The sequence below is a fragment of the Bos indicus genome, chromosome 20 (assembly GCF_029378745.1).
Source record: "Bos indicus isolate NIAB-ARS_2022 breed Sahiwal x Tharparkar chromosome 20, NIAB-ARS_B.indTharparkar_mat_pri_1.0, whole genome shotgun sequence".
Classification (NCBI taxonomy): domain Eukaryota; kingdom Metazoa; phylum Chordata; class Mammalia; order Artiodactyla; family Bovidae; genus Bos; species Bos indicus.
In genome coordinates this window covers 7972434-7987136 of record NC_091779.1, presented here as the reverse complement: position 1 = coordinate 7987136, position 14703 = coordinate 7972434, and the positions used below count along the sequence as shown (strand labels likewise).

At 37.7% G+C, this 14703-nt stretch overlaps 1 protein-coding gene across 1 annotated transcript; it reads right to left on the bottom strand.

Moving 5' to 3' along the window:
- Nucleotides 1-4190: 4190 nt before the first annotated feature.
- Nucleotides 4191-14677, bottom strand: ANKRA2 (ankyrin repeat family A member 2). The gene is made up of 9 exons (XM_019982940.2): nucleotides 14215-14677; nucleotides 11868-12259; nucleotides 11090-11248; nucleotides 9021-9086; nucleotides 6802-6899; nucleotides 6199-6324; nucleotides 5878-5944; nucleotides 5297-5377; nucleotides 4191-4708 (listed from the first exon to the last, which is right to left on the bottom strand). The coding sequence occupies exons 2-9, from the start codon at nucleotides 12154-12156 to the stop codon at nucleotides 4653-4655; spliced, it is 942 nt and encodes a 313-aa protein (XP_019838499.2). The 5' UTR covers nucleotides 12157-12259; nucleotides 14215-14677; the 3' UTR covers nucleotides 4191-4652.
- Between the last annotated feature and the right edge of the window lie 26 nt (nucleotides 14678-14703).

The window sequence follows — 14703 nt, the reverse complement described above, 5'->3', positions numbered from 1 at the left end:
TTAATGAAAAACTCAACATTCAGAAAACTAAGATCATGGCATCTGGTCCTGTCACTTCATGGGAAATAGATGGGCAAACAGTGGAAACAGTGAGAAACTATATTTTTTTGGGCTCCAAAATCATTGCAGATGGTCACTGAAGCCATGAAATTAAAAGATGCTAGATCCTTGGAAGAAAAGCTATGACCAACCTAGACAGCATATTGAAAAACAGAGACATTACTTTGCCAACAAAGGTCTGTCTAGTCAAAGCTATGGTTTTTCCAGTAGTCATGTATGGATGTGAGAGTTGGACTATAAAGAAAGCTGAGCGCTGAAGAATTGATGCTTTTGGACTGTGGTGTTGGAGAAGACTCTTGAGATCAGTCCATCCTAAAGGAAATCAGTACTGAATATTCATTGGAAGGACTGATGCTGAAGCTGAAACTCCAATACTGTAGCCACCTGATGCAAAGAGCTGACTCCTTGGAAAAGACCCTGATGCTGGGAAAGATTGAAGGCAGGAGAAGGGGACGACAGAGGATGAGATGGTTCGATGGCATCACCGACTCGATGGACATGAGTTTGAGCAAGCTCTGGGAGCTGGTGATGGACAAGGAAGCCTGGCGTGCTGCAGTCCATGGCGTTGCAAAGAGTCGGACATGACTGAGAGGCTGAACTGAACTGAACAGATGGTTCTGATATACACTAAAATTTGAGAATTAATTGATTAATCCAGGGGAAACTGCTTAGTTCAACTCACTGTTGTTGTTCAACCTCTCAGTCATGTCCAACTCTTTACGACCCCATCGACTGCAGCATGCCAGGCTTCCCTGTCCTTCACTATCTCCAGGAGCTTGCTCAAATTCATATCCATCGAGTCAGTGATGCCATCCAACCATCTCGTCCTCTGTCGTTCCCTTCTCCTCCTGCCTTCAATCTTTCCCAGTGTCATGGTCTTTTCCAAGGAGTCAGTTCTTTGCATCAGGTGGCTACAGTATTGGAGTTTCAGCATCAGTCCTTCTAATGAATATTCAGGACTGATTTCCTTTAGGATGGACTGGTTGGATTGCCTTGCAGTCCAAGGGACTCTCAAGTCTTCTCCAACACCACAGTTCAAAAGCATCAATTCTTAGGTGTTTAGCTTTCTTTATGACCCAACTCTTACATCCATACTACTGGAAAAACCATAGCTTTGACTAGACAGATCTTTGTCTGCAAAGTAATGTCTCTGCCTTTTAATACGCTGTCTAGATTTGTCATAACTTTTCTTCCAAGGAACAAGAGTCTTTTAATTTCATGGCTGCAGTCACCATCTGTAGTGATTTTGGAGCCCAAGAAAATAAAGTCTGTTACTGTTTCCATTGTTTCCCCATCTATTTCTCATGAAGTGATGGGACCAGATGCCATGATCTTCATTTTTTGAATGTTGAGTTTTAAGCCAGTTTTTTCATTCTCCTCTTTCACCTTCATCAAGAGGTAAAACTGTTTATTGTTGATTGAAAGTACCAGTTTTAGTGAAGTCACATGTTAGCTTACAGATTTCTGTCCTTAGAGATGCCAGTAATTTCTATCCTGTGGAAAAGATTATGGTTTATCATTAAAGGTTAGGGTTTATGGCCTTGTTGGACATTAATCAGATTTGTGTCTCACTCAGCAATCTTTTACTAATATTGCCTAAAATACCTAACTCCTGAAATTAGTTTTAACATCTTACTGGTTTTCTTACCAGTTAATTAGCTGAATAAAATCTTTGACAGATGTTCAACTTAAACTTACAGAAGCATAAAAGCTTTAAACTTTTTGAAAATTAGAGTTTTTTTTTTTTTTTTTTAAATTTTTGATCTTTCCATGCAGCATGTGGGATTTTAATTCTCCGACCAGGGAACAAACCCACACCCCTGCAGTGGAAGCAAGGATTCCTTTTTCTTCTATTCAAAATGTTTATTGTCAATATTTTGCTCTGTAGAGATAACAGTTGTAGTATGCTTTTCTACTTTAATACTTGATGATTGATCTGCTATTTTTTTAAATTTAGTTTTAATTGAAGGATAATTGCTTTACAGTATTGTGTTGGTTTCTGCCAAACACCAACATGAATCAGCCATAGGTATATGTCCCCTCCCTCTTGAACCTCCCTCCCCATTCCACCCCTTTAGGTCACTGCAGTGCTCCGGTTGAGTTCCCTGAGTCATAGAGCAAATTCCCAGTGGGAAGAATGAATTCTTAACCACTGGATGGCCAGGGAAGTCCTTTGAAAAATTTTGCTAATGTATTTCACTCTGTGGCAGTAATGAGCCCTAGTCCTGTACTAGGCAATGAGCACCTTGATGGCAGGACCAGTTTTGCTCAATATTTAACCCTCACATCAAGCAGTGTCTGGTACATGAGCTCTAAATAAATTTTTATGCAATCAACAAACACTACCTAAAAGGTATTTAATTTTTAAAAGAGGAATTTTATAACTGGCCCTAATTATCATTCCTGTTGTTTTAATTAACTGTCTATTTCTTAAAGGAGTTTTCTGGGGCTTGTTATCAGGGACCCTGGGTCTAAAAGGCACAGCATTGGAAAGGGGAATTTTGTTCAGGATATTCTCTGAGATCTGTTGGTTGTCAACCTGAGTCAGACCAGGAGAGAAGTGGTTATTTTAGAGTCAATCCTAGCATATGTTTTTTGGTGCCTGTTCTGTTGTGGAGAGCACTTGCAAACAATACTCAAGAGTGGTATGCCCAAATGGATCACTGGATTTTGTTACTTTATGGTTCAGCAGTAACACACTGGCCTGCAATGCAGGAGATGCAAGAGATGTTGGTTCTATCCTGGGGTTGGGAAGATCCCTTGAAAGAGGAAATGGGAACCCGCTCCAATATTCATGCCTGGAAAATTCCATGGACAGAGCCTGGCGAGCTACAGTCTATGGAATCACAAAGAGTCAGATCACAAAGTGACTGAGTTCATATACCCACATAGACACACACATGCAATATGAATAGGAACTAACACTTCATGGATACGGGCTATTAGTAAGAAAAAGAACCAAATGGAGGGGTGAATGGTGTTAGGTAAAATCAGTTTAAAGCATATGCCTGACATGGGGGAAGCAGGAGTACTATTTTCACATATGACTGAGCTTGCCTTTGGAGCGAACATCTATCATTTTTTTCTCCCTGTGGTTTTCCTTAGGCAGACTGTGCCTCCTGCCTTCTAGGTGGTCTGGGGGCAAGGGTGGGTTGTTAAACAGTCATCCCCTTTCTCCCCTCAACTCCATACAGTGGTGCATTTATATCCAGGGGAAATGGATTTCTGCCTCCTGGAAAATTTAATCCTGAGCCCAATGATGAATGAAGGGATTTAAGCATTACCAAAGAGGCACCCAACATGGCTGGCCATGACTTCCTGATTGAGATAGCTGGTCTAGTTTCAACCTTTGGGACTTCCTACTTCTTCAGCTTTTCCTTCCATTAATTCCCATTTGCTTAAATTAGCTAGATCAAGTTTATGTGGCTTGCAACCCACTGTAGTAACTGATGTCACACCTGTTTTCCAGATGAAGTGATTTAACCTAAGTCCCAACTCGTGGTCACACCAACTGCGAGCTGCTGCTCTCTCTTCCAGATGTTGGTGCAGCGTGAGTTTATAGTGTTCCTGGAGTGGAAGTAAAGAACATCTGACTTTTATCGAAGAAATGACTTCTCTTTCCCAGACGACTTTCCCTACCAAAAAGCTTATTCACGGGAGAAAAATATTCTCAATATACTTCTAGAAATAGTAGTAAGTCTATGTTGATTAACTTAGGTTGAATTTATTTTAACTGTATCGTTTGCTCTACTGGAGCACCCTGGCAGGACAGAAGGGCTAAGCTGAAAATCCTAACTAAGTCCCTTAATGCTGCTGCTGCAGCTGTGTTGCTTCAGTCGTGTCTGACTCTGTGTGACCCCATAGACGGCAGCCCACCAGGCTTCCTGTCCCTGGGATTCTCCAGGCAAGAACACTGGAGTGGGTTGCCATTTCCTTCTCCAATGCAGGAAAGTGAAAAGTGAAAGTGAAGTCACTCAGTCGTGTCCGACTCTAGCGACCCCACGGACTGCAGCCTACCAGGCTCCTCCGTCCATGGGATTTTCTAGGCAAAAGTACTGGAGTAGGATGCCATTGCCTTCTCCGAATTCCATTAATAATCTTATGTAATTTTAAAGAAAAAGCTGCAGGCAAACAGCAAAAAAGGACTTTATTCATTTATAACATCATTTTGTAAACAATCACACTGTGCATTTTGAAATTCAATAATAACAAATTTTTTTCTATGGATTTATAGCAAACCCTATATAAAGTCAATGAGTTAAGACAAGAGTGAAGATGAATAGGGAGGAATAATTTCCAAAAACGTTAAATTACAGCACTTGATACAAAGACAGATAACCATCTGTACCATAAAAATTTACATGCCACAAAACACTTATAATTTTAAATATGCAGTAAAACACATTTATTAAAAAAAAAAACCATCAACATTAACTTTTTTATAAACCAGTGACTCAGAGGAATACTTATTAAAACTTACTAAAAATCAGTAAATATTGCAACTGAGGTAAAAATTTATAAGTAAACAAAACTATCATTTATAAGGGCCAAAGGTAAACCGAAGGGCAGATGACACTTTCTGACGACTCTGTCTACTCCTTGATGTTCTGAAGCAGTTTCAATAAATGGGACTCAATAACCTGTTGAACTAAAACAGACAGGTGATCAAGACTACAGCACGCTCATTACAAAATTTTAAAAACTATCAAATTCAACTTAACCTCACCAACTTTTTCCTAAAATAATTTCTAATTAGGATATACTCATAGTTCAAGGGAGATAAGATTACAATGCAATACGTAAAACTTAGTCTATCACTGGCTTTAACAGTTGTTCAAGTTACTGGATTTTTCTGTTTTGGGTTTCTAAATTTTGGAACTGAAGAAGAGTCCAGAATATAAGGCTGTTCTTATATTTCTCTGTTCTAAGGAACAGAGACAGGGCAACTATCAAGCATTGTTTAAACAGTGTGCTAGGAAATATTAAACAGATCTGTAAATAGGTGTGCACTTATCCTCCAGCAACTATTGTTTGGGTGGGTGAAGAGTAACAGTAACAAACTCATTTCTAGACTTTGTAGGAATCAGTTGATTTTACCCACAATTAAAAGTATATGTCAGGAGTTAGGATAACATACGTGTTCCATGACTGCAAGTGGTGAGAACAGTCTGGACCACTGGCTTCTATTATCACAGAACTTTACTAAAATGGAACCTGAGAATTCTAAAACACTTACCACTTCTATAGCCCAGGGCTACAGCTAGATCCATAGAATTATACCCAGAGTCAGTTTCAATTGTTGGGTCAGCTCCATTTTCTATACCAAAACAGAAACATCTACATAAACAAAATGAACACGTGGATGTGTCTGTCTATGGTGGCTCATGTGCAAATAGCGGGACAGCTTTTTTGCAAATTTGGAGGGTATTTTAGGGAAGGTCTGACAGAGTACAGGAAGGGCACAGAATTCACTCTGGTGGGTCAGAGGGAAGACACTTTAAACATACAGGCATCCTCTAGAGCAACTGAAACTAATACACAACCACCGATAGAACTTCGGCTTGAAGACACTGTAGGTAGAGAAAAGAGAAGAAAGCCACGGGTTCACACGTGAGCTCTGAAAGCAAAGCAGCAAGGACGGACGCTGTGACTGCAGGCGTGTGGGGTGCTGGGGCTGGGGCTACATGAGGGCCTCAGGGAAGGGGTGCTCCAGGGCGCATAATATGGCAGGGGCAGCTCACGATTCTCGTGAGGCAGCTTGTAAAAAACCACATCTTCATGTGGCATTTTCTCAATATTTCCACTTTGCCTGCTTACCTAAGAGCATTTTTACACATTTCACATGATTTCCGTGTACAGCGTAAAGCAAAGGTGTCCCTCCATTCTGGGGGAAAAAAACAGGTGATTTAGCTTTTCAAGGATAAGATTCAAATAATTTAGTGCTGCTGTGTGAAGCTTTACTAAGAATTGGGCATGTAAAAGTAGTTTAAGCTAATTTAAAAATTTTGTGAGGAATACTTAAATCAGAATTAGGACAGTAACTTTTTCTTCTAGGCGTTTCATTAACTAAAGGTATTCTTCTAAGTGTTTAATAAAATATAGTTTTCCAAAACCCAAAAATCAGTATTATAGACTCACCCAATCATATTCATTTACATCAACTCCACAATCCAGCAGCATTTTGACAATATCTGTGTAGCCCTTGCTACAGGCCAATGACAGAGCACTTTCTCGACCTTTTCCTAAAAGCTGAGGATCAGCGCCCTGGAGTGGGAAATGGAGAGAAAAGACGTCTCAGTTTTTTGAAAATAAGAATATTGTTACTTTCGTCAATAATAATTATAGGTCAGGTAACGTTCTGGGGTTAACACAGTACTAACACAAACGTCTACTCCTGGATGCTCTGTTATCAAGGTCATCTGAAGGTCTTCCTTTCTCCCTCTACCTGGATCCTAACTGTCTTGCCACTTGGAGCCAAATTATATCTTCTCCAAGAAGCTTCTCTTACAGACTTTTCCCCCATTGCGCTGGGCATTCACTTCTCTCTCACTGCTTCATGAATGACTACACTTGCCTATTTAACTAGATCTGAGTTCCACAAGAATATGAAGAAGAGCATGTAAACTTTCTTTTTTTGATCCTCTGCCATTACATCTGGCTGGCTGGAGATACAAAAACTACTATATACTTAACTGAACTTGAATAACTGTACATATACATTGTCTGCGGGGTTTTCCTTACATTCTGAAGTAGAAACTCTACCACAGCTATTTGCCCGTGTGCTGCAGCCCACATCAGAGGGGTAAATCCTTCTTCGTCCGTGTGGTTGATAACATTTTCTATTTAAAAGAAAAGCAATTTTTGTGATCTAATTTAACAACCACATATTAATATTGCTATGAAAATACTGGCATTCTAAAAAGGTGACTGTTACTCAATGAGGTTCATACTGTGCTGATTCGGGTTCACTGAACTACTGTGTTTTTGCAATTTTCAGTCTGAATGTATTAAAATATGGCCTCAATGTACATAGCTGAGTTCAAACAGTACATTATTAAAACTATAAACTACTGGATACAACATAATGCTAGGTACAGGACAGTCCGTAGAACACCGGACTCAGAATCAGGAGATCAGAGTTTGAATGCTGACTGTCGCTTTCCGGCATATCATTTAATTTCTTTAACATCCAGAATAAGACCTTGCTCATCTCAATGTAAAACTGGGAGGATCACAATAAAAATTAGGTTAATGATAGCCCTTAGCATTATATAAATACATATTATAGAAAGTCCAAGATCTTTTTTTTTTTTAATTTTATTTTATTTTTAAACTTTACATAATTGTATCAGTTTTGCCAAATATCAAAATGAATCCATCACAGCCAAGATCTTATTAAAGCTATTTTTACTCACCAGTTAACATTGCTGCCTTTGAATTTTCTCAAATTTTTGGTATCATAATGTGAATGAAAACTCAATCACTTGAAAAACAGTTTTACGCAATTCTACCTCAAAACCAATTTTGCTCCCTAGACTCAGTCTACTGGGTCCACAGTTTCGTCCCTAAATTTATTTAGTATATTGAGAATAAGATCTTCATATACTTATAAACAAACAAAAGATAAAATAAGTCTTTCTTATAAAAGAATGACATGATTCTAAATGATGAAATGAGCCTTTCTTATAAAAGAATGACATGAGTAAAAAAACCACTCTTTAATCATATGCCCTGCGTTCAACTGATAATACTGGGACAATTGGCTAGTGTTTCGAAAAATGAAAACAAGAGTAAAACTCCATCTTTACCTCATTGCACCAAAACATGTTCCACGTAGGTTAAAGAAATGTAAAAAAGGAAACCACAGAAATTCTAGAATAAGGCATGAGTGAATTTATTTATAAACTTGGAGTAGGAAATCGTCTCTAAGCAAGATATAAAACTCAGACATCACAAGGATAAAAGTTTACCACTTAAAAATGTTAAGCTTTTGTTTGAAAATATAAAGTCAAAGGAAAAATGGGAAACTGGGGAAAAATGATATGTAACATAAGCAAAAAGTGAACTTCTTTAATTTAGGTAGGAGCTCATATAAATCAATATAAAACAGGCAGTTCACACAAAAAGAAATTCAAATAGACCATAATTTAAAAAAGGCAAACAAAACCAGCATGAAATACCATTTTTCACCCATGAGATTAGCAAAGATTTAAATCTGATAGTATTCCATGTCAGTGGAGTTATGGGGAAGCAGAAACTCTAACTCTGGTGTGAGGATAGGGCAAGCATCTGGTTACATATATATGCATGAATTTATATATATATAAAAATTCATGCACCTTTTGACTCAGTAAATATACTTATAGGAATTTACCCTATGGATATACTTCAAAACAATGCCAACAATATTGTTAAAATAAAAACAAACTGGAATCAACTACTACCAGGGGGACTCATTAAAAAATAAAGACATAGCATGTACACATGCAATACAGTGCAAAACCACAGACCTATTAAAAAGGAATGAAACAGATCTTTGTGTGTTTACATGGGTGAAAAAAAGTGTAATGCACTGTGTATATTTTTTTTTCCAAAAAAGCACATACATATTCTCACATATAGCCCCAAGTATAAATAGAAATATTCTCCAGAAAAGTCTTCTGAAAATGTAAGAAACTTACAGTGCGTGCATTTGGAGGAAAGGCTAGGGTGGTAAGTGAAGCTGTAACTGCTATACATGACATTACTATTTTTAAAATAATCTATTATTATTATTTAAATAATCTTTTTATTATTTTTTAGATTATTACTTTTTAAATAATCTATTGGGTTATCTGCCTGGTGAGATTATGCAACCATTTCTTTTTTGTTTTTATACTTTCTTGTATAAAAATAAAATAACAAATCTGACAAATCCTATTAAATTTGTTTTAAATACATTCTTAAAAACAGGCTAGTACCTTGTTCGATTCGAGTAGCCAGGTAGAGCATCTCTCCCTGGGCAGCCAGCTGGTGAACAGATAAAGCTGAAACAATACCATAAAAAAGTTTCACATGTATCTGTAAGGTACACTACCATCATCTCATTGTTTATGTTCATGTAGCAATTTTCTTCTCCAAAACACAATCCCTGGGTTGGGAAGATCCCCTGGAGAAGGGAATGGCTATCCACGGCAGTATTCTTGCCTGGAGAATTACATGGACAGAGGAGCCTGGGTCCACGGGGTCGCAAAGAGTCAGATACCACTGAGTGAGTAACACTTTCACTTTTCAACTTAAAATATAGCCTAACATTTGCAAATGTCAGCATTATCTTAAACATATAAGAGTCCGAGAATTGACTCATATATGTTTAAGGCAATTCTGACAGCTGCAAAGTGTTATTGTCAATGAATATGCAAATTGACAATTATTAACAATTCAAATTGTTACTGATCTTATCAATTAAAGAAATGGTTTAGGTACTTAATTTTTAAAATCTCTCTTGGAACTTTCCTGGTGGTCCAGTGTCTAAGATTCTGTGCTCCCAATGCAGGGGGCCCGGGTCCAATCCCTAGTCAGGGACTAGATCCTGCCCCAACTAAGACCTGGCACAGACAAATAAAAATAATAAATAAATAAAAAGTTTAAAATCTCTCTTTGTCCAAGCTTATAAGGAAGTTGGGTTTAAAAGACTCTTGTGTTTTAATTGACTGAATTCCTTTAAGTCCCAAATATTATTTCTTGAAATAATGGGTATTTCTTAACTTTAGAAGAACTGAGGAAATAAATGAAAAACTAGCCTTGAGAGTAAATTCTTGAGTGCAGACCTAGCTCTGGCTAATTAGCTGTGGGAGCCTGGAGAGCTGATTAAACATTTTCGTCTGTATCATGAGGGCTGTGAACCACATGATTTCCAGCTGTTTTTTTTAAAACTCAAAAACGCTATGGTTTTGGGGAATTCCCTGGTGGTCCAGTGGTTAGGACTCAGTGCTCTAACTGCAGGGGCCTGGGTTTGATTCCTGGTTGGGGAACTAGGATCCCTTAAGCCTCTCAGTATGGTTAAAAAAACAACTATAGCTGGAATATTTTAAGGTAATCTCTTTATTTTAAAACAAAGCCAAACAGGCACAGTTATATCATAGCTCACTTTAAAATCAGTATCACTCAATCCTTGACTTCAGGTGATATGACTGGGTGGCCTTAATACAGAAAGGAAAGCAATTGGGAGCCATATGCAAATTTACATAAATGTCAAAAAAACAAAAATCGCCCTGAGGTGGAGTTAAAAGTCCATGAACTCTTTCTAGCTTACCTGTCACAGGATATGATTCAAAATCTGGAAGGATAGAATGTTTCCGAAATAAAGACATATATTTCACCATGCTTTAGAATATAGATACATTTACCTTATATTCTCAAATACAGTTCCTAACATCAAACTGCTGACTGGTTTTCTCTCATTAAGAAATCTGAACTATATAGAGTATTTTCTAACTTATACAGAAAATCTTCATTTTATTTCTTTTAGAATAATTCTACATTTTAAAAATTGTAAATTCAAAGTTTTTAAGAGGTGGTTTCATATTCATATTATATTTTGATTAAAAATTATATTAGAGATCACTCAGTTTTTACTACAAATCATTTGTTGATAGTGATCTAGTGTACAAGTAAAACCCACTCCAAGAACACAAAAAGACAATGTCTTGCTTTGCCCAAAGTTCAGAATAACTCATTTTTTATAGTTTCATAATTCATTTTTTACTATAGTTTTTTTATCTAACTTTTTACTATAGTTTTTATAGTAAAACTATGAAGGTTTTAAGAATTAAAGTTTCAATCCATTCTCAACAGAGAAACCTAAAACATGATATATTTGAATATGTGATAATATGTGAAAGCTTTAAATTACTAAAACTATCAGGATATCACTTATGCTTTCCAAAACAGGATATGCATTTAATGAAAATAATGTTTCAAAGCCAAACTCTTGAAACTATTACATTAGCAATAACAATATTTTCATACAGCAGTGGGAAATACTTACAATTTGCTAACAGAGGTGTGGTTGAGACCTCATTTCCTCTGTGTTTGTTGGTTAAAGTAGTTGACTGCTTTATGGGTGAGAAGTGCTTTGTTGTAGACGGAGTGTAGACATGCCTTACTTGAATTCCCGGAGAAGGAGATGTATGGATATTGCATTCAGCTAAGTAAAATTAATTTAAACACATTAAAACAATATTTTAACAACAAAGCATTTCCAAGTTCTACGTCAATGTTTACATTAAAAAATACAATACGTATAATATCTTCAACTGGTTCTCAAGTGACATTATTTTTTGCCATAAAAAATTTGTACTAGTAAAAGTTCCAGAAAAAAAATCAATATTAAGCTTGAGCAATATTATCCAGAGAGGTTTATTTTACTCAATAGATGGTTATAAAAGTAAATCTACAGTGTGATGACAGATTTCACTGCATTAAAGCACAAGAAGCTAATGCCAATCACATATTCATGGAATTAATTCATTTATAAAAGGCACATATAATTTTTTTCTCCTATAACTTTAAAAGGTACAATAAGAAACTTTAGTAGAGAATTTGTAAGTAAACAAAGGTCAAGCAAGAAATAAAAAAATCAACATGTACTTATGGACATTATATAACATGAAATTATTTAATTCTGGTTTCTGTAAGATTCTAGAAAACCATATTAAAAGGTGACTTCCAAACTCTCTTCCCAAACGAAAATTTCATGAACAGAAAGGAAAAAACAAACAAACAAAAACAAAACAAATGCAGGTATTTATACCATAACTTTCAACCTTTAAATAGGACAGATGCCACCTCCAGGTCTGAGTTAACTTGATCTTGAATATTTTTACTATCCTCTTCATTTAAGGACTTCACAAACCGAGAACAGACATTCATATCAAATCGGTTAGGCAGTATGAACTTCATTCCCATGGCAACACCCTGGGCTGATCCTTCTTCTGCACTGGAGTCCGGCTGATGTTCTATTTTAATGTCTGGCATGCCACTTAGACTGTAACTGCTTGGACACTCTTCCACTATCAGCTGCGCTCCAATATCCAGATTTGCTGATGTGGCCATGATTTCAACTGAGTTTCAACAGTTAAAACATTTCTTCATGATTTCCTCTTGGTTTTAGAAGAATGGTATACTATATATTCTTTGAATTTGGGTATTAAAACATCTGAAAGAAAAAAAAGTATATCAACTTAATGTACAGAAAATAATCATTTTCAATCACATATGCAAACAGTGCTCTTAGAAGCATCGATAGATAATAAAAAGCATAGTGTTCAAAGGTAGAAAAACCTGGGTCTGAATCCAAGTTTCACCATTTATTAGTTGATGTGAATCTGTATAAGTTCCTCAACCTCTCTAAGCCTCAGTCTCACTTGTAAAATGGGGATATACCAACAATCTCACAGGATCTTGGCAAAGATCAGATGAAATACAGTAACATTTTCACCTCCATTACTAGGTCCCAACAAACTGTACTTACCCTTCCCTTCCCTTTCCTATTCCTGAACACTGCTAACTGGATTTTTTAAAAATCAGGCTAACAACAAAAATAAACTTTTCATGTAAAAAATATTAACCTCTAATCTGAGGTTCATTTTTCAACATGCTGTTTATAACTTGCTCTCAGTTTGAATTTAAGAAAAGGTAGAATCCATTTGTACACAAATAGATCAGCAACTACAGTATCCTTGGTTCCTGAGTAGTGAAAGGCTTTACAAAGTCTTGGTTATGATAACTGAAGACATATTTATTAATCAGTTTTTGTTCAGATCAAGTGTTAGCAACTTAATACAGGCTTTTATTAATATGAAAAATGACAATTTTCATTTTTATGAAAAATAAAAAATAGATTATGAATTGGTTTCCTTTGCTTTAGCATCTCTAGGATATTAAGATTTAAGTATAATTTTGGGCCCCAATCTTTGTAATAAGTATTAAGAAATAAGGATTAATGATTTGTATCCAAATATTGTCAAGACATAAACTCAAAAAATGTGAATTCTCAAAATACAGGTTATAAGCACATCTGTTACTGAATCATTTACCACTGTTTTAAATGAGTTTTCAGTAAGGTAATCACTGGCACTTTCCTATGGACCTCAATATATATAATCTGAAGAGAAATTTCATTTTTGTACCTAAATTTGCTTCTAAAAAAATAACTCCAAGATATATAATTGTCATAGATATATAGTCACTGAGACAGGAAGAAAATAAATAGCATCCAGTTAATTTTTTCATAATCTTTCCAGTGGCTCACTTGTAAAAAATTCGCCTGCCAATGCAGGAGATGTGGGTTCAATCCCTGTGTCGGGAAAAAGGAAATGGCAACCCATTCCAGTATTCTCGCTTGAGAAACCCCATGGACAGAGGCGCCTGCCAGGCTGCGGTCCACGGAGTCGCAAAAAGAGTGGGACAGGACTTAGGGACGAAACAAAACCATTTTATCACGTTAAGGCTTACTGCCTCTTAGAAATTTTGAGTGTGCAAGGTGTTTTAAAGTTGTAATTAATTGGAACTAAAAGAGGATCACAGTGAAGTAAAAGTTGGCAAATCATACATTTTACAGATAGCCCCTGTTTACAGTTTTAAAACATCTTCCGAGATTTTTATAACAATCCTTTTTATGTTTTTATTTAATTTTTATAACAATCCTTTGAGTAGTCAGGGTAGGTAATCATAATCGATGTCCACCGCAGAGAACAGGGAGCTCATGACTCCCATCACTCCGTTCATTAAAATAAAAAGCAGCACTAAAGCAAAAGAAACCAATTCTTTCTAAACCAAGTGGAAATAGAATGCTTATCTTGGCACCACTCTAGAGAGGAGGAGAGGCAAAATTGACCGGGTATGCCATAATTTTGAAGTATAAGAAAAGAAGGGGCCCGGGGGGGTGGGGGTGACGATCCAGAAAAGGAGGCGGTGAGAAAAAAGAGGTAAAGCTAGAATCACCTCAACCAGTCAGAGCCCAGGGAGAAGGGGACAGCGGCCCTAACGAAATAGAATGGGCAACTGGGTTATTCCCCAGTGGGTGCTAATAACAGGAACCCCCCGCCCACCGTTCTTCATCCTGGAGTTGCCCTACGAGGAAAGGAAGGCGCTATGAGAATGATGCCTCACAGGCGACAGGTGTCCCGGCGTCCCAGGAGAGGAACCCGCTGGAGGGGAGACTGTGGCAGGGAGGGAAGTCTCGTTCTGTCGCCACCCGCCAGCTCTGCCCGAAAAAACTCCCAGCGCGGCTCCGGCACGGCGGGCGGAAACTCTGGCTCAACCGCGGCGGGCCGGCCCCGGCAACAGGGACCGGAGGCTGCCCGGGTCGGGGCGCAGGGCCTGGCAACCACTCTCGACAGTCCACAGCGAGTCGGGCCTCTCCATCTGCGGCCAGAGTCACTGCAGGACCCCAGCCAAGCCCCGGCTTGTTGTGATCGCGACGTCACTTCCGATTTCTGCTTTCGGTTTCCGGCCAAAAAGCGTTCGGCGTCGTTGCAGCCGAGAGGACTTCAGGTATTTTCCCGCCGCTGTGCTGCGCGATCTTTACGATCCCAGTAACTACAGAGATAGCGTCATTTCAGCCATGGTTCTGGGTCTATCGCCTGGCCTTGGCCTCGC

Coding starts and splice junctions, on each gene's coding strand:
- ANKRA2 (XM_019982940.2), bottom strand. CDS start 12,156: ATGGCCACATCAGCAAATCTGGATATTGGAGCGCAGCTGATAGTGGAA. Junction 6,900..9,020: donor GGCTACTCGAATCGAACAAG/GTACTAGCCTGT, acceptor TCTTTTAAATAG/AAAATGTTATCAACCACACG. Junction 5,945..6,198: donor ATGTAAATGAATATGATTGG/GTGAGTCTATAA, acceptor TTTTTCCCCCAG/AATGGAGGGACACCTTTGCT.